General features: G+C 55.9%; 10 protein-coding genes across 10 annotated transcripts; 5 read left to right on the forward strand and 5 right to left on the reverse strand.

Annotated features, from left to right (window-relative positions):
- Positions 1-74: 74 nt before the first annotated feature.
- On the forward strand, positions 75-275 carry MAM_05527 (uncharacterized protein; the record flags this gene model as incomplete). The annotated part of the gene is made up of 1 exon (XM_040824325.1): positions 75-275. The coding sequence occupies one exon, from the start codon at positions 75-77 to the stop codon at positions 273-275; it is 201 nt and encodes a 66-aa protein (XP_040677650.1).
- Positions 276-827: 552 nt separating this feature from the next.
- On the reverse strand, positions 828-1,193 carry MAM_05528 (Gurmarin/antimicrobial peptide; the record flags this gene model as incomplete). Its single annotated transcript, XM_040824326.1, has 4 exons — positions 828-842; positions 910-954; positions 1,009-1,038; positions 1,104-1,193. 4 exons carry the CDS (start codon positions 1,191-1,193, stop codon positions 828-830), a joined length of 180 nt encoding a protein of 59 aa, XP_040677651.1.
- Positions 1,194-2,432: 1,239 nt separating this feature from the next.
- Positions 2,433-3,527, reverse strand: MAM_05529 (zinc transporter protein; the record flags this gene model as incomplete). Its single annotated transcript, XM_040824327.1, has 1 exon — positions 2,433-3,527. One exon carries the CDS (start codon positions 3,525-3,527, stop codon positions 2,433-2,435), a length of 1,095 nt encoding a protein of 364 aa, XP_040677652.1.
- A 731-nt stretch (positions 3,528-4,258) lies between these two features.
- Positions 4,259-4,740, forward strand: MAM_05530 (uncharacterized protein; the record flags this gene model as incomplete). The annotated part of the gene is made up of 2 exons (XM_040824328.1): positions 4,259-4,408; positions 4,510-4,740. 2 exons carry the CDS (start codon positions 4,259-4,261, stop codon positions 4,738-4,740), a joined length of 381 nt encoding a protein of 126 aa, XP_040677653.1.
- A 1,915-nt stretch (positions 4,741-6,655) lies between these two features.
- MAM_05531 (uncharacterized protein) lies at positions 6,656-7,087 on the reverse strand (the record flags this gene model as incomplete). The annotated part of the gene is made up of 1 exon (XM_040824329.1): positions 6,656-7,087. One exon carries the CDS (start codon positions 7,085-7,087, stop codon positions 6,656-6,658), a length of 432 nt encoding a protein of 143 aa, XP_040677654.1.
- A 2,145-nt stretch (positions 7,088-9,232) lies between these two features.
- Positions 9,233-10,502, forward strand: MAM_05532 (Poly(A)+ RNA export protein; the record flags this gene model as incomplete). The annotated part of the gene is made up of 3 exons (XM_040824330.1): positions 9,233-9,496; positions 9,573-10,027; positions 10,145-10,502. The coding sequence occupies 3 exons, from the start codon at positions 9,233-9,235 to the stop codon at positions 10,500-10,502; spliced, it is 1,077 nt and encodes a 358-aa protein (XP_040677655.1).
- Positions 10,503-10,978: 476 nt separating this feature from the next.
- Positions 10,979-11,707, reverse strand: MAM_05533 (uncharacterized protein; the record flags this gene model as incomplete). The annotated part of the gene is made up of 2 exons (XM_040824331.1): positions 10,979-11,470; positions 11,558-11,707. 2 exons carry the CDS (start codon positions 11,705-11,707, stop codon positions 10,979-10,981), a joined length of 642 nt encoding a protein of 213 aa, XP_040677656.1.
- A 1,546-nt stretch (positions 11,708-13,253) lies between these two features.
- On the forward strand, positions 13,254-15,351 carry MAM_05534 (uncharacterized protein; the record flags this gene model as incomplete). The annotated part of the gene is made up of 4 exons (XM_040824332.1): positions 13,254-13,286; positions 13,352-13,493; positions 13,548-13,659; positions 13,713-15,351. The coding sequence occupies 4 exons, from the start codon at positions 13,254-13,256 to the stop codon at positions 15,349-15,351; spliced, it is 1,926 nt and encodes a 641-aa protein (XP_040677657.1).
- A 1,408-nt stretch (positions 15,352-16,759) lies between these two features.
- On the forward strand, positions 16,760-17,205 carry MAM_05535 (secreted insect toxic protein; the record flags this gene model as incomplete). The annotated part of the gene is made up of 2 exons (XM_040824333.1): positions 16,760-16,787; positions 16,856-17,205. The coding sequence occupies 2 exons, from the start codon at positions 16,760-16,762 to the stop codon at positions 17,203-17,205; spliced, it is 378 nt and encodes a 125-aa protein (XP_040677658.1).
- Positions 17,206-17,437: 232 nt separating this feature from the next.
- MAM_05536 (uncharacterized protein) lies at positions 17,438-18,205 on the reverse strand (the record flags this gene model as incomplete). Its single annotated transcript, XM_040824334.1, has 1 exon — positions 17,438-18,205. The coding sequence occupies one exon, from the start codon at positions 18,203-18,205 to the stop codon at positions 17,438-17,440; it is 768 nt and encodes a 255-aa protein (XP_040677659.1).
- Between the last annotated feature and the right edge of the window lie 223 nt (positions 18,206-18,428).

The following is an 18,428-nucleotide window of genomic DNA, read 5'->3' on the forward strand; positions in this document are numbered from 1 at the left end:
GGCGACAGAGGGTATTGACGCACACAAAAAGTGGCTCGTCACACAAAGCCTGTTTTACAATCACCATCGTCAACATGGTCAAGCAGAACAAGCAGGCCGACTACCGGATGACCAAGATGATCAGCAACAACACCGAGATGAACGAGACCAACAAGCAGATGGGGTCAACGGACCCTTGGCTGAACGAGGACTTGAAGACCAAGGCGATGCCGAGGCCGACAAAGGCCGTCTCCCTCCAGTGGTCCGTGGCCTGGATGTTCACATTCAAGTGGTGACAAATTCGTTCTTGGACATAGTGGCTAGTATCCTAGGTGTCAAAGAAATGTTTGTCGGCCATGGCAACACTGCATGGAGGATCTGAGCTGCTACTTGAACGACAGACGATACTCGCTTCCCAGGCCAAGATGCCTCTCTAGTTCACATTATCTCAGTCTTTGTTGCCAAATAATCCCGCATCACCGCACAGTTTGGAAGACGAAACATTATTGCAGCTCGCTGCTATCAAGCTCCTCAAGAGATTGGCAAACGGCACGATGAAGCTTGGCGAGGCATGCGGAGCCTTCACCATCACAATCCAGGAACGGAATGGCCACGGGTTGGCATCACACAAGCCATCACGAATCAACGTCGGGTTTTCCCTCGATTTTAGTGAACTCGACACACTGTTCCAAAAACATGAACTAGAGACAAAAGACCAAATGGCAAAACATGAACCAAAGCAGCACGACGACGCGGCCACCGCTCAGAAATAACATCCCTGGCCTCGATACCGCAACCAGGGCTTTGCCTGGTCCCTGCCAATGATCTGATATTGCCATCTCCCATCTCTACTTGCATACGCCCTGATGTCGTTGTCTGCTCAGCGTTCTGATCGCCCCGCAAACGAAGGCTGTCTGAGGACCGACTCACCTTTTCCTGACCCTCTTGGACGAGGCAAAACTTGCTGCAGCAAAGCTATGTGTTGGTTAGCGGATGTCAATTCCTATGAAAAGGGCAATCGCAACGTACGTCTTTGATGGTACACTCCTGATTGTCGGCCTACAACACATTTCAGTAAGTACTCAGCTTCAGCATGTCTGTGTGGCAGAGACGGCCATGCTCACGATGCACTTTTGGTCCTCTCGGCGGTTGAGGTCCAACTGGGCCGCGGCCAGGCCGGCAAAGAGGGCAGTGAATGCGACGACGAACTTCATGGTGGCTAAGAGAAGCTGATATGTTGAGTAGACGGGCTGTTGAGTGATTTGATTGGAAACGACGCTGAAAAGTGCTTAGACTCTGTTCAAACAAGACAAGAACTTCTGCCCTACTTATAGCCGCGACATTGACTGGCCGCGCCAGCGCAGAGCGTGACGCCTCGAATCCCTGCGCTGGTTACAAAGAAGCATCCTGCTTTACTTGGCTGCCGCGGAGGCGGGAGCGAACCCTCGGACTCGTTTTGCGGCTTGTCCGTTGGTTTGAGACGCGGTGTACCTGGCATCCTGACACGTTTCGGCACAAAGGCCGGTTGCCATTGTTGAAAGGCGAGTGCCGAATCCTCCTCCGGGGCTGGAACGAGACGCAAATCGTGGGTTGCGCAGCGTCCCGTGCGTCTTTCAGTTGACAAGTCGGACCTTGCATCTCCCAACAGGGCCTGGCTGGCTGGTCTTTCTCATCAGTTGCAGTCAAGTGCCGTGGCCCGTGGCTCATGACCGCATTCCTAAGGAACCCCCATCGAGCTTGACAAGACAAGTGGCCCAAGCGCGAACCGGCAGACCCTTGAGCGTTTCCATTTCCATCCGTGGGCGGCGGATTATGCATGGACTGGACGTGGTTCCTGGTCTTACCGCGGAGTACACACATGCGACATCGATTTGCCAGACCGAGTCCTGTGCGAAGTGCACCGCGCATCAAATGTCTTTGAGTGTTTCCATTGTGCGGCCATGGGAGGAGGACTGCGGGCTTCTGTTCTTTGTGTAGAAGTGCCGTCTCGCCTAGATTGGGCTGCCTCCGGTGACGCGTGGTTGACTCTCTTTGGGAGAGCATGGAGTTATTTTCTGCTACGGAGTACTATTCGCGAATCACGTCGCCGCGTCTGCACGACGTGCGTAGCGCATCAGGTGCAAGGCGGACCACGGGCGGAATCTATGGGCAAAGAAGGGACATTTTGAGAGATTGCGTGTCTACCAAGCCCACGTCCGCCCCATGTATACTGTACGTTTTGGCATGTACTGTCTTTGTTCTAAACGCTCCCGTTCTTTCCAACCTACACGTGCGGCATTGACGCGTCCTGCGATTTGTGCTTGTTCCGCTTCAATCAAGAGGGCGCCGGGCCGATCATGCTGGTCCCAAATGCTTGGGTTGTCTGATCATCCGAGGGTATCAACTCGCCTGTTCCAGCCTCCAAGCCATGCCGGGGGTTATCTCCCCTCTTGTCAACGGTCTCGCTCGCCCGCTCACGCCCAGCGCCCAATCAAGGCCATGATGGCGCATCCCAGGCACAGCGACAGCAGCATCAGGGCCAGCCGCTTCTTGTTATGGGTGCGGTTCGGGTTGAACATGAAGTCGCGCGCCAGCATCTCCACCAGGCCGGTGTAGATGAGGATGCCGGCCGAGACCGAGTCCAGCACGCCAGAGACGACACTGGCCGTGTAGGAGCTGCCGCGGTACGTGTCGTGCAGCCCCAGGCCGATGGCGATGGAGACGGGCGTGGTCAGGCCGTATGCCAGGCACAGCGCCCACGGCAACCACCGCCACCGCGTGGGGATGGGGATGACGCTCAGGCGGGCGCCGATGCCCAGACCCTCAAACGACTGGTGGAAGAGGAGGACGGGGAAGAGGGTGTTGAAGTCGGCGGCGCCGGCGACGCCCAGGTTCAGGCCGATGATGACGCTGTGGAAGATGACGCCAAACTCGAGCACGAGGAAGGCCGAGATTTGCGACTGGAAGGCGCGGTGGGTTTCGCCCGAGTCGCCAGTCAGGTGCGCCAGCTCCTCGAGGTCGCTGTCCGACTTCTCGCTGCGCAGACGCGAGGCGGGGGAGGCGTCGGCGTCGGGCGCGGGCGCGGGCGCGTCGGTGATGATGTTCTCGACGGCCCCGTGGGCGACGCCGTACCGCCTCTCGACGTGGTACTCGCACACAAAGTCAATGAGGAAGACGACCATTGCCGACGCCAGCGCAATCGCCGGCGGCCACGAGTACGTCGACCAGCCGCCCGTCAGGCCGACGCAGCTCGCGGGCCCAATGGCCTCGTAGGCCGGGTCGAGGAGATGCACAAACGCAGTCGCGATGATGACGCCGGCGCCGAAGTAGCGCGCAAACAGGTAGGCGGCCAGGGGGATCCTGAGGCGCCGGATCCGCGTGGCCAGGACAGGGAACACGGTCACCGCCGTGGAGACGACCAGGATCACAAAGATGGATGCGACGCGCAGGCCCAGCCTGTCGTCGTAGTTGTTGCTGCTGCCGCTGAGGTAGCAAACGATGTCGACCCGAGGTGTCTTGTCGAGGTCGACCGAACTGGCGTTGAAGGGCGAAGAGCCAGGGTCGGCCATGACGGGCGACGGTGCGTGTAGGAACCCAGGATCAAAGCGTCTCTAGGGAGTGCTCTGCGCGTATTCTAGCTTGGCAGACGTGTGCGAGATTCAAAGGTTGAGGAGGATTGGGGCCGTCTGTATCATATAGATAGATGTAGGCTGTTTGGGGTTGGTTTTTGATCCTGGTTCTTCTTGACAGCCATCTCTTCTCAACACAGCAAAAGCCCTACCTGACAGGTCTACATGCAGCCCTCTCGATTCTCGAGAACCTCTGTGGTTTCGGGGCTTGCGTGAATTCCCCAACATCAGTGCGGCTCTCCAATGACGGCATAGCTGTGGCTGCGTGCTCCGGCCTTGGGCACGCGATGCGAAGGGGGCTGACGACTGAAAGCATTGCGCATTGCATCGAACTGCGGCCCGGATCACGCGGCGGTAGTAATATCAGTACACATCCTATGGTCTGGACGCCGGAAATCTGACACATCATTTGGCGACAAAGTTGATTGACGGCGACGCCAACACGGGCATGGGAGCTGTTGCGGATACTGCTGGGGGGAGGAGAAGAAGAAGAGGAAGAAAAGGAAGATGGCGCCGGCGCTGGCGCTGCATTTGACGCCGCCTTGGTGCGTATTGTTGTAGTTATTGTTGACCTTGGGTGCAGGTGGGGCGAGGAAAAATGGAAAAGCAAGAGATAAAAAAAAGCCATCAAGTCATCACAACCCTTTTGCTCATCTCCGCGCACCGCCACAATGGACGACCACGACGACGGCATTCTCAACATCCAAATCTCCGACGACGAAGTCGATGCCATCAAGAAGAAGGCCGACCGGACTGGCCAGACAGAAGATGACTTTCAAGCTGTGAAGCGGCAGTACCGTGTCCGAGTCGAGAACGGGGACGTGAGTCACCCCATGACACCACCATCACCACCACCCTGGCTGATTCGGCCGCGCTGTTGATTCAATCCGGGAACCCATGAGTCTGACTGCTCCGTATGCAGATTCACAAAAACGTAGCCCTGCCTCTGCAGCCGGGCCCCAATAAGATGCGCACCCAGGAGCTCGTTCATGCAGTCGAGGAGCTCTACTTTTTCCGTCGCTACCAGGAAGGGGTTGACTTGATCGCAAGGGCGTTGGAGAATGGAGGCGCGGAAGCTCTCGATAACGACTCGCGCCGATTGTTGGAGTCTTATGAAATCAAGTGTCGTCAAAGGATGGCCAAACCCAGCTGATCGCGACACGCCTGTGTCGACGCGCCTGGCTTCATCGGCATTGTCCGAGTAAATATGAACATGGCGGCAGCCCGTACGCCACGATTTTCCTTCTAGCCATCAGCGAAGTGGGTTTGCCCGTCAACAGGGGCAATTTAGCATGGCGCCCGATGGATTCGCCCGCAGCCACAGACAGACCTGGTCAACGTCCTTGAAAACATTACACAACTCCGAGTCCCAATACACATCTCGTGGAGGGGGGCTTCCTTCGCCGGGTTTGGTCACGCCGGCAGGACTTCACGGTGCCCGGTGCCCGGTGTGCTTCCTATCAATCTTGTCTTCAGACAAAGAGAAGCCGACTTACCCGGCCGCCGGAGAGCAGCGGCTCGCTTACCTTGCACGTTGTCTTTTTTGCCATGTGTGGAAATACATATGATCTGCAGTACGGAGTACTGCAAGGCAGTCGGGGTCCAAGTCATGTCACTTCACGACGTGCCAACAACTCACGCAGCATAACCCTTGTCTCTGGTATTATACTCCGTAGATTAATGGCCATAACTTGCAGATGATTGCATGTTGCCATACAATCCTCCAAGCAGGGCATCACTCGCATGTGAGTATAGAGATGAGACGCTCCAGATTCATTGCTCAATGAGAATCATCTGCGTCTTCTGCCGATATCAGCGGGCGCTCGCTCGGAAGCAAAAATGACAAACTACGGAGTACCAGTCTATCACTCCGGGCTTCGGCCTCCCCAAAGACCAAAGACCAATCCCCGATTGGACCAGTCAATCAACCAAATCTTCACAGGGGGGAAATTCACAAAATGTACTCGACAGGCGCGATCTGTGGAGAGAGAAGGATTGTTCCACAGCTTAAAACAAGTCGGTGGAGGCCTATTTGAGCGCTACGATTAACACAATCTCTTCCTCTCGCCGGGAATACGAGTGCTCAAGTCGCAAAACGCTCTTGCCTCGGCAAACACCGAAAAAATCTCCTCTCTTCAAGACCAATAACTTGCAGCCTGATCAGTCAGAGTACCCAATTTACCCCTTTTGCCCGGTGCGAGCGACGCCGCACACGCTGCCGACACGGAATCCTCGATCAAGGTTTCGTACCTCCCTGAGCATCATCAGATGACATTTTCTTGCCCGATAGGCGTGGCAATCAGGACCGGGCGGTACCTCGTCTGAGCAGGTTGTAGCCGCAGTACATGACACTCAGCTGGCAGCGGCCTCCCCTTGCTCGACAGGAATGGCATTGGCCGAGCAGACACCAGAGGATTGAAGCTTGACACGACAGATGAGCCCAAACGGGTCGACATTTTGCATATCTGACTCGGCGGCCTCAAAAGCATCAACGAACGGCTGGCCGACACCAAGGTCAAGGGGCTATGAGAACCACGGATGCCGCCTCACTCATGACCTTGGTCGCCGTCCAAGGCATCATGTCTGACAACTGACTACGTCGGATCCCATCCCGTGGCCATGCCCTCTGCGCCGGTTCCTGACGTCTGATAGGAACTGGTAAGTGCTTGCATGCAGGGCACGCCAAGCTCGGCCAAAGGATAACGTTGTGATGGGGCATATAAGGCCGAGTGTGACCCAGAAACAGAGATTCCAATTTGAGTGATTTTGAGACAAAAATTGACACGTACGTCGATAACATGCCAACCAGATCTTCAGATGATGATACGAGCATGTACACTGGCATTGGCACTGGCTGTATGGCCGACGGCATGCCTCACCAGAGATGGAAGGGCGGCAGTCCAAGAAGCTCTACGTCCACTGCCAGCCAAGGTCCTCTACATAATACATGTTGAATCTCCCCGGCCAACTCTTGATTAGTGCAACGACTTGTCCAAGACCCTCCCCGGCAACGTTCACGTACGCAATTCTCCCGGCTACGACCTCTCAAACACATATTGGTCAGCTCGTCAGTCGGCGCTTCGGCCGCAATGCTTTGTCACGCCGCGGTCAACACGCCATGTGTCCCACATCACGAAGACACTTGCGTCTCTCAATGCCCCCTTTTCAGTCAAGGGCGCCGGCCACACAGCTTTCCCCGGCGGATCCAACATCCACGACGGGGTGACTGTCGACCTCGCCCACCTCAACGAAATCACCGTGTCCCCGGACAGGAAGACGGTCTCCGTAGGCCCTGGAGACCGCTGGCATGCGACAATGTGCGCAACTTTGGAATCGTCCTTTCGTCGGGCGACGTCGTCAATGCGAATGCCGCGAGCAACGCCGATCTGTACCGCGCCCTTCGCGGCAGCGGCGGGTCGAACTGGGGCATCGTCACGAGGTTTCCCGGCGTACTTTGAGCAGGGAGACTTGTGGGCCCGGTCCTTGGAGTTTGACAGCATCATCGCGAACCAGACCATCCTGCCTCTCATGGCAAGCCTGGCTGCGAGGGACCTGGCCACCGATCCTGGCGCCCATGCGTACTTTGTTCAAACGCACGACCAGGCTTCGAGGCGTTGGTTGTTCTTGGTGAGTTTCTTTCACGCGAACCCCCCTGCTGCCGATACCACACTGGCTGTACTTGACGGGTTCACGTCTCTCCCGGGGCTTGTCCTGGACAAGACCCTGGTGGGTAACTAATATGTCGACGGTCTGCCGACTGATCGACGAGCCGGTTGGCAGAAGGGCTACTCGGTGGGACACGACTGTCGCAGTTGATTCTGTGTCGTTGTTATCGGTGCCATGTATATGGATTGGGTGTCTCGTGTGATGGAGACTGCTGGGAGCAGGCAGTTGACGCCGTATCTCGTGTATCAGCCGATTACGGACAATATCCTGGAAAAGATGCAGCAGAACGGAGGCAACTCGCTCGGTTTGTATCCTCAAGATGGTCCGCCCATGATGGTGCAGGTGTCTGCGCGTTGGGTCGACGCTCTGTTGTTGAAACATCGGCTGGTGAATTTCTCTGCGAGATTGAAACTCTTGGGAGGAAGGACAAGCGCCTTGGGGGTTACGTTTACATCAACTATGCAGGGCAGTCCCAAAAGGTCCTCAGAACGTACGGCAACAACTGTCCTTGGCTTCGAGCCATGGCGAAGAAGTGGGATTCAGATGCCCTGTTGCAGCGCCTGTGGAGAGGATACTTCCAGCTGCACCCAGGGCCTACGAGGATGTAATAGCAAAATAACTATGTCACAACCGTCTCCATGTGCCACAATGCAGTGTTGTATGCCGCAGCGCGAGTTCAGACTTTGGTGCGCAAAAAAAATGTACGCTGCTGGATGGACGGGCAGAGCAGCATAAATAAACGACCTCTTACCATGTTTGTGCAAGAGGCAAAGGCAAAGTAAAAAGAAGATTCGTCAGAGACATTTGTTTACAAAGTCTGCATCGGCAAAGGCAAAGTAAAAAGAAGATTCGTCCGAGACATTTGTTTACAAAGTCTGCATCGGCAAAAGCAACGTAAAAAGAAGATTCATCAGAGACATTTGTTTACAAAGTCTGCATCGGCAAGGATTGTTCCAGCCTCAGTGCTTGACTCTAATAATTGTCTTCATCATATGAAATGCCAGCCATCTAAAGCAGCAATGCCAGATGAGAAAACTTCCCGCGAAGTTCAGAATGTGAAAAAAAAGTCATCTTGGCACTACCATCAACAATGGCGAGCCATGATGGTGACCCCCTCGCCTCAAGAATAAGCCCCATCGAGTAACCCGGTAAACCGAGCAATCGCATACCTATCGACCTCGACAAAAAATCCTCAGCGACCGATGCCACACTCCGCGTCATCCACGGCTACCGCCATCCAAACCTGCTGGTCTACTGCCAGAAGTCCCAGCCACACCATCCCGACGCGGACTCATATCTTCATCCAGAGGGGCCGGGAGATGCGACTAGGTTCTAGTAGAGACCCGCAAGGCGCGGACGTAGCGACGAGTAGGGCGGATGGTCCACGATGAAGGCCAAGACGCAAAAGGTCAGCCGCAGTGCTTCTATGGCGGCGCGTTTCCGCAAGCTCTCCGAGGAGAGACGTCCGGGGACTTTCTCCCAAAGCAATACCTCAATGGCGAGACGCTGGCCGAGGCCAAGTGTCTCTGTGCGTGAGCTTCGAATAGCGATTTGTTGAGCGAGGGGGTGGGGAAGAAAGGAGAGAAGAAAAAAGACGTCAAGCTCGAGGGGTGAAGTTTTATCGAGCCAGGAGGCTCCACTTTTCCTTTGCCCCAAAACCTGTACGTATTCCGCTTGTCAAGTGGACCAATCAAGCGTCTGGATTGGGCTTAGGAGCTTGGCGCCTCGTCGTACCCAGAATTCACCGTGACATTGGACATTGTCACACATTTTATAAGTTATTTCACCACTACCGTGCGCGTCTGTTCGGGAGCTTGCGGACGAGCCGACCACGATTCACCTCGAGCGAACATTGCAGCGAGGGTCTCAGGCGACTGTAGCCAAGGAGTCGGACCACCGGGCGGGCGCAACCATCGTGCTCGCGACGGCGAGAGGACCACTGCATTTCGAATCTTGACCGACACGGCGCAGTAGACACCATGTCGGGAATATTTGGAACCACAACGAGTTCCGCGACGACTAACAGCGTCGGCGACCTCAAGTCGGACGTGGCTCTCAGCGATCCCCCTACCGATTCCATCTCTGATCTCTCATTTTCACCGGCTCCCAATGGTCCTGATTACCTGGCTGTTGCCAGCTGGGACAACAAAGTCCGCATCTACGAAATCGCCCAGAACGGCCAGAGTCAAGGCCGACACGCATACGAGCACGCACAACCCGTGTTGAACTGTGACTTTTCAAAGGTGGGCACCCTTTTCCGGCCTTGTGTTGTGAGCGTGTGAACATGCCACGTGTGCTAACAGACTCGGGCGCAAACAGGACGGCACAAAGGTAGCCTCGGCCAGTGCAGATAAAAACATCAAGGTGTGCGATCTGGCGTCCCAGCAAGACATCGTCATCGGCGCGCACGAGCAACCGGCGCGCACGTGCCGGTTCTTCGAGAGCGGCGGCGCGGCCATGATCGTATCCGGGTCGTGGGACAAGACGGTCAAGTACTGGGATCTGAGGCAACAGGGCCAGGCCGCAGCCACGGTGTCGTGCCAGGAGCGTGTATACACGATGGACGTCAAGGACAACCTCTGCGTCGTCGGCACGGCAGACAGGTACCTCAACGTGATTGACCTCAGGAACCCTTCCAAGTTCTACAAGACCTTGCAGAGCCCGCTCAAGTGGCAGACACGGGTTGTCAGTTGTTTCACCGACTCGGCCGGCTTCGCGCTCGGCAGCATCGAGGGCCGGTGTGCCATTCAGTATGTCGAGGACAAGGACTCGAGGTAATGTCGACCCCGTTCCAACTTTGGATCCCGTCCACGCCGCACACCGGGAGACGCACACGCAAGGTCCAGCAGCCACCTCCCACCACCCGTTTCTAACATCTTCTTCTCGCATAGTTCAAACTTTTCCTTCAAGTGCCACCGAGACCCCGCGGTCAACAACGTCGTCAACGTCCATGCCGTCAACGACATTTCGTTCCACCCCGTCCACGGCACCTTCAGCACGGCCGGGTCGGACGGCACGTTCCACTTCTGGGACAAGGATGCCAAGCATCGTCTTAAGGGCTATCCCAATGTGGGGGGCAGCATCACGGCGACGACGTTTAGCAAAACCGGTAGCATCTTTGCGTATGCCGTTAGTTACGACTGGAGCAAGGGCTACCAGCACAACACCCAGAGCTATCCGATCAAGGTCATGCTGCACCCGGTAACCAATGACGAGTGCAAGCCGAGGCCGTCGATGAAGAAGAGGTAGATGGCAGATGGCAGATGGCAGGTGGCTCCGACAACGGGCCTCGCATCATGGGCTTGGACCAAGCGTGGGGGACAGGGGGACCGGACCGGTCAGCTGGGATGAGAATTCCGACAAGGCACCAGCGGTTGTATTATCAGGGGCGCAAAACTGCATCAAGCATCTCTTGCTTGCTGCTGGTGACAGCGACGGACGCACAGGGACATGTTGAAATAATCGCTGTCGAGAGCTCGACAAGCAAACGAGTAGGCTAATTTTCTACATTTCTTTTGCCCTTGCCTCCCGCCGACATGCCGGCATCACAGATGACAATGTCGCAATTGGTAGTTGTGCGGCTGCACTAGCGCACGCACCTAGATTATCAGAACGTCCTATAGCCCCGTGGTTTCAAACGACAACGCTTTGTACAGAAACGCAGAGGCCCTTGGTTCCCCGGCGCCTGGCCAGGCCATCCCCAAGAGCCAGAGGCGCCGCCGAAATCAGCCAGCCTTGGCCTTGGCCTTGCTGGGGGCGCCGCCAAACACGTCCTCGACCATGCCCTTCCAGATGTCACGGATCATGCTGCTGCTCTCGTGGGCGCCCGGCTGGCCGGGGTCTTGATACAGGAACTTGAGCTCGACGCCGTCCAAGGCGATGCCCTCGACTCCGGACAAGGGCGCCCCCGGAACGACGTTGTCTGGGTCGGCGGCGACAATCGTCACCTCCGGCCTGGCAGCGGCCTCGGAGGCAGGGGGCGTGTGGGCGGCGCCGTAGTTGTCCGGGAGAAGGGGCACGCGCGGGCCGTGGTCGACTCTCGACGAGCCGGCGAGGAGGCTCGGCGACGGGAGGACGGCGGCGTCGATGTGTGCGGCGGCGGTGTGAGCCACGGAGGCGCCCGGGGCGGACGAGTGGAAGGTCTGCATGAGCGGCTTGGAGCGGTTGGCGAGGGAGGGCTGGGGTGTAGGTCGGTGGGCGGTGGCGAGGCCGCGCGACTGGTGACGGTGTCAGCTTTGTGCTTTCTTTTTTCAAAGTCGTTCTTGGTGGTGTGGTGTGGTCTGGTGGATTGGGCGTGGACGTACGTCGGAGAGCTCGCTGGGCCGGTTGCGCAGCAGCTCAGCGTATTTGGGCATGAGGACTGCGCCGGCGCTGTGTGCGGAGCCGTCGAGCCGTGGCGAGGCGGCGCTCAGCGCTCTGGAGATCTTGGACATGGGCGCGGTGACGCGGGACATGGCGGGTGGTGAAGTGGACGGCGGAGGACTCGGGGGAGGGCGGAGATTCTGGAGGGAGTGCGAGGGAAGGGCGCGGGAAGGGAAGGGAAGACTGCAACTTTTTATGATTGCAAGTATCTTGTACATGGGCCCCGGGCTGCCGTCGACGTGTAGTCATCACGTTTGGAGTACATTGGGTATGTACCGGCCGGTCCATGGTCCATGGACCTGTTGAGCTTCCCGTTGAGCTGACGTTGAGGTGGACGTTGAGGTGGTGGTGCCACTGCCACGGCCAGGGAGCCGGCTGCGGTGACTCCTGTCTGAGCTTGCAGAGGTGGGTCGCGGTGCTGGGACTCGGTGCAAATACCGGACCGTGGTGACTCGGTGAGGCATCAGGCATCAGGTGTCGAGAGGGTAGCATCATGCGGCACCGAGTGCGCGTGGATGGTGTTCACGGACAACACTCCGTACAGGTATTGATGTGTCTCAATGGCAAGGCGAAGCAGAAGCAGATGCATGATATGATGCACGGTGTGTATGGGAGCCGTGCCAGCCGGCCGAGGGTGAGGGTGTGTTGTCACGGCAGTGTGTGAGCTTCACGCTTCACGGGACGGCCATGGGCCAGCCAGAAGAGGCGGCACTTGAGACGAACCATGGGGGATACGATGCACATGTGGGTTGCTTTGTACGGGGGACTCGTTGCTGGATTCGTCCACGCACATGTATTTCGTGCATATGCTCGGTGCGCCAGGCACACCAAGACACTTTTTGAGCCGAGTCGACATCTGCACGGCCGCAGGGTGCGGGCTCTTGGAGACGGGCCAGATTCTACTATCAACCCGCTGACGTACAGAGTATCATCATGACCATCACGAGCCTGATTGGCTGCTCTACTCGGTCAACAATTCGATGGGGGCTTGGTGTTAGGGTTAGGGTTTATTATGGGATAAATACATGGCCATGAGTCCATGACTGTCCACCCGCAGACGGATTTGACAAGTCGCCCGACATCATCGGGTAAGCAGCTCACCGGCTTTAGGTAGAATGCGAGCCACAAGCTTATCCCATAAGCCAGATTGACTTGCGTCTTACCAACCTCATGACGGCCAAAACACGCTCGGGTCGAACATCGGAGCTTGCGTGGACCTTGGTGCGCCATCTGTCAGAGGATGCACACAAGCATGAAGTAGGGATTCAGCGCTTATTCGAACTTGAGGCGAACAGGGTCCTCCAGCGGTGAATCCATCTCAGACATTCAATTCTTCATCTCTGGCGAAAGACTTTTCGAGAGCATTTTGGAATCATGGTAGTGGCCAGAGCAGACTGATGAGTGATGAAGCAGCTTGGCACAAGTAGGCCAAGTGTTGCAGCTGCAGGCAGCTGTCTGGCTCGAGCTTGCCGGCTGCTACTTCTCGCGTTTGTTGATTCACCATGGCAGGACTCTATTAACTCTTTTCCACTGCCTCTCCTTCAACTTCGCTTAGACTACGCACGATCTCTGCCCGCTCGGTGCCCATCTCTCCATCACCAACAAATGCACGGGTAGTTCTCAATGAGCAAGACAGCTATGAACGCTGATTCTATTCAACAGGCCTGCATGGTAGGATGCCAATGCTCTTCAATTATTTCACATAAAGACTCGCTCACACTCGCATTGTCAAGCAGGCTGACTTGGGACGTCAACGTCAAGACGAGCTCCCGTTGAGCAACCAAGAGCGCAAAGGCCCTTCCTTTGCGCCTTCTAGACGGAACGGCACAGGTCATATCGCTCCAGACTTAAAAAAGGGACTAGAAGCGAAATGGAGTGGTAAGTGCATCCATCTCAATAAGCACAATGCGCGGAAACTGATTAGTTTGGCAGTGCAAATTCATGATGAGGAATCCGAGCAAATGCTCGGCCTCGTCGTCGAGGATAGTCGTCCATGGGCAAAGAAGATTGCACAAGACTTTATGAACCGAAATCAAGTACTCACGTAGGTGCGCGACGCCCGTCCTGACTTCCACTCACTAATGATCAAAACTCCAGGGCGCCGCCAACAATTCGGCAGGAATCACAGGGACATAAAGGCACGAAAGGGAACAATTTTCAAAACGTACAACCGGCCAGACTTGGTAGCCTCATACCTCCTGGTGGGAGTGTGCGGCACTTCGGTGCCTCCAAGCTCACAAGAACACTGCCGTCGAAACCCAAAGGCCGAGAGACCAGTGCAAACGATCGGGACATGACGTTGATTACCCGCAACTGCGATCTACAGACCCTTCGTCGGAGCCAGGAGAGCACAACAGCGTCCCCAACTCCTAGCTCAGCAGCTCCTGCTGGCCAGTCCCCCGATTGTCGTGAGCTCGTGACTATGGCCACTCCTATCCGACCCCCCAAGCCCCGTGACCTTGAGAATGTTGTTCTGCGTGGAATCTGCAAGTTGCTGCATCCAAAGGACCAATCGGTTCTCCTCGAGATCTCATATGTTATGAAGATTCGAAAAGACACAGATGAGGGTTACCTCATTCTTTCTAGGGCAGGAAAAGAAGACAAGATTCATAACGTCTTGGAGCTCCTTGCTCCCGATTTAAAGGAAAATCATTGCCGTGTGTGCTCCAAAGTTGAGAAGAACGGTTTCGATTACAATTTCCAGTTTCCAAGTGTTCCTAGTGCTCACAAATTCAAGATCTATCTCGAGAGCCTTCAGCAAGCAGCCATTCGCGAAGCTAACTCGGAACAAAATAAAGCAAATACAAGTGCCACGTGTGTTCAAGCTACAGGGAAACCTCAAACTTCACTCGATATCACATGTCCTGTCATCGAGTCGCCATCTCATTTACCTACCTCAGAGACGACAGATCTGGAGCGGCCAGCGATAAGCACGCTTCCGTCTACAGTCCCGACACCTACCAAACAGGCCAATGCCAACGGAGCAGCTGGTGGCGTGAATCTGGTAGATTTAGAGCCTCCGTCCCGCTCTACCCAAAAAGCGAGAGAGTGTATTATTGAGGATGCAGCTGAGAAACTTGTCGAGCTAATCGAAAAAATTCTACCCGAGGCTGCTGCTGCTGGGTTGTTACTCTCGGATGATGCAATAGCCGATATAGAAGAGACTGCCATTGAAGACTGGCTTGCCAGAGGATTCCTCCAGTCTGAGACGGATGACATGAAAGCTGACCTCGTTGAACTTCTCCGCATTCTGGTGCGATTGAAGCGCAAAGCAGAGTCTCGAAGGCGGGCACAGCCTGTGATTAAATCCCTTGAGGGCTTTGACAGAGAGCCAAGTTCAACCCGTGTAACTTATCATGCATCAGAATTGGAAAAGCTGAATGTGAGCCAGCACTCTGCACACTCGGGAGGCAAAAGAATAAAATATACCCCGTCGGAACTTGAGGGCATAGGGGGTACAAGAGTCACGGCTCCTGTCAATTTGGGCAAAAGCGTCATGATGCCGCGCCGAATTACCGAAACTACAAGACTTCCTGCACCTGATCTGAGAAGCGTTTCAAAGTACAAAAACTGGCTGGACGAGAAGCCCGGTGAAGTCGCGACTTGTCGTCTCGAGCCGACAGCCGCGGCAAGCCCAGCGCAATCACCCCAGATGACGAATCATAACGGTATTGCTTCGAACAAGGATCACTCGATTCCAGCGGGGTTGGCTACGTCACGGTGGGCTCGTGTTTAAGCAGAAGTTTTGGCTTCTCAGGGATGGGCACAAACAGCAGGCAATACGGAGTAGACGACGAGGGAACACCACATAGCACCTTTGATATTTAGCCAGGTATTCAATGGATAAATTTGCAGAAACTGTGGCCTCGATTGCCCAAGTGAAGTTGGTCGCTAACGTGAGACTCGTATACAAAGTACACGGCGGTGAGGAATCTTCTGTCTCAACATATACTTTCGAACGCTCACGTGGTGATCTGATTCGTTTAGGGCAGCGCGCGTCTCTGGGGCGTCAGACTCGACTTCTTGATCCGTGCCAACTCCCTCGCAACTTGGGCGCAGTTCTTTGTGCTTTGCTCTCCTCAGATGACCTCTGCAGTTGCCTGACAACGGCCAGCTGGGCTCGTGTCCGCAAACCTGGATGCCCGGACACGAGAGAGTTGAAGGAGACGACGAATCGGGGATCCCCCAAAGAAGTCATACCCGGTCCAAGGCCACTCTGTCAATCCAAGGCCGAAGCTCCGAGCACGAGCTCCAGCGTCGATCATGTTCTCGCCCGGGCCAGGACATACAAGTAAAAATAAAAATAAAAATAAAAATAAACGCCATCTTGCAATCCTCAACGGCCCCCCGCCCCGGCCCCAAGCAAAAACGTCATTCTGTTTGCAAACAAAGCCCGCCAGCAGGGATATCTTTACGAGCTCCAAGCACAATACGAAGCTGTCTGCCGCTTGCCGAGCTGCATGGGCGCCTTTTGAAGGCTGCATCCTCTGCGAGAGCGGAAAAAGCATCCCACCCCACGGGCTGCACCCTGGAATGCTGAGCGGCCCAGCATGCACCATGTACGATGAATTGATGCGCTGACGCATGCCGCCGGCAGCCGCTCCAGTGGGACTTCGTCCCCCCGGTCAGCAAGCAGGCCGGGGGTGGTGAGACTGGGAAAATACGAAGGCCAAGCTGGCGCTTCGTGCATGCGGCCGATGATATCTGGCTGTTGCCAAGTGAGGTCCCCGCGTATGACTGGGTGTCATGGCGGAGGACCTCGATCATGCCGCGAGGAGATGGCGACGGTCCGAATTCAAAATGGGCCCATGGTCATGGGCTCCGCTTTTGGGGTTTGTCTTGGCCGGAGTGCGGAGAGCTCAGAGTACAGAGTTCATGACGGGTCTGGAGCGCCGTGGGCCGTGATGATGCTTTCAGAGTCGTCGCAGCTAGGTTCTGGCGTGGCGTCGGGGCATATAAAGAGGCGGTGGTGCCGCGGGAGTAGGGACGAGTGCACGACTGCTTGACGTTGATCAGCGCCCAGGGCTCTGGTTCTTCATTGGCATCCCATCCACGGCCCCTTCTGTGAGACACGGCTTCCCTTCCAAAAGTCTTTTTTGGCCGTTTCGAAAATGCACTTGTCCAGCGTCGTTTGCGCCGCCGTCATGGCTGTTGCTGCTTCGGCGGTCCGAGGTACCAATTCATTCACTCCCCGAGTCTTTCGCGTCCTGCTCGTGCGTGGTAGCTGACGGGGTCTGTAGTTTCCTGGGATGGCGGCTACGACAGGCCAGACCGGTCCCTGCGTGATGTTAGCTGCTCGGATGGAAGGACGGGGCTGATGCCCAGGTTCCAGAGGCAGAGCGATTTGCCCAATTTCCCCAACATTGGCGGCGCCGCGGCCATTGAAGGCTGGGGCTCGCAGAACTGCGGGACTTGCTGGAAGTTGGAGTACAACGGCATCAGCATCAAGGTTCTGGCTGTTGACCATGCTGGCGACGGGTTCAATATCGGGAAGACGGCCCTGAATGCCCTTACGAATGGGCGGGCTGAGGAATTCGGCTACGTCGATGCTGCCGTCACGCCCTTGGCGCCCAGAGACTGCGGGTTGTGAAGTCCGCCTTGGTCGTGTGTGTTGGGTATAAAATTGTTTGTCTATCTGGTGTCTGTATAGGTCACAGCGTGATGATAACGCGCCCTCTGTAGGCTACTTCATGTCCCATGACTATACCAATTTGAGTCGAGATTCGATGACACGTATGTTGGCTGTGCTCAAATAAACTACATGCGCATGCACAAACAAACGAAACAAGAAAAATCTGCGTCAAGAGAGGCGTAGATGGGACTCAACCATGGACAACCGACTTTCGTTGTCGAAGGGGATATCGACCCGGCTCAACAACGTCACCCGGGACAACGTCGAAACCTTGCGCCGATCCTGCTTCTGCAGCGTGCTGGCGCGCGCCACTCTGGGAGTCGGATTCTTCGCCCAAGTCCAAGCCCGTGTCACTGTCCGGCTCCTTTTCCGGCACGGAGGCCAAGGCCAAGGCCTCAAAGTTGAGCGGATCCTCGTCAGTCGATGCCAGGAACAATATGCACATCATGGTCTCAGCGTGCATGGCAAACTCTTCCAATTTCCACCCCGACGGAAACCCTGCAAACGGAATTGTGATACCGACCGCTGCCACGAGAGCCATCTTGACTTCTCTCTTGTCGAATAGCTCCTCTGCTCTGCCTAGGAAGTCGTCCAGAAGTCTCCGCTGCCCTCGGAACGCGTAGCAACGTCTCACAGAGTCGTAACCTGCGTAGTTGCCAAAGTCGACGAGTGAACAAGCCACGGACAACCTCTCCACAGCTAGGTCGTGGCCACAGTCACAGGGCACACTGTTTCTGTGGTATACACGGATATCCGCGGAACAGACTATCTCGAGATCCGGGGGGCTATATGTATCCCAGGGGTGCCAACATTGCCGGCCAGTGATGTATGATTGCCACACGTCGTTGAGCTCGTTTGCATCAGCCCGGACGTATGCCTTTCGGACCTGGTCTTTGGTTGGATGGGGGATCCTTCGTATGCCGTGTTTTCGCAAAACCTCGTCCCAGCTTGTCGTCATGATGATTGGTAGCACGTAACGAGCATTTGGCAAGCTGCTGGTCGGCGCCAAGCGTTGGTGAAGAGGTTTGGCCTGGAATGGAGGTGTGAATCAATCTCAGGACGGAGACCTTTGGTATGAAAATAAATCCAATATGTTTCTGTTAATGGGCTCATATGCCGTGGATGAAGATTGAGGCTCAGACTTGCCCTTGCCAGCTGGTTGCACCTGCCTGGACAGACGC

The sequence above is a fragment of the Metarhizium album genome (assembly GCF_000804445.1).
Source record: "Metarhizium album ARSEF 1941 chromosome Unknown scaffold_14, whole genome shotgun sequence".
NCBI classification, from domain to species: Eukaryota; Fungi; Ascomycota; class Sordariomycetes; order Hypocreales; family Clavicipitaceae; genus Metarhizium; species Metarhizium album.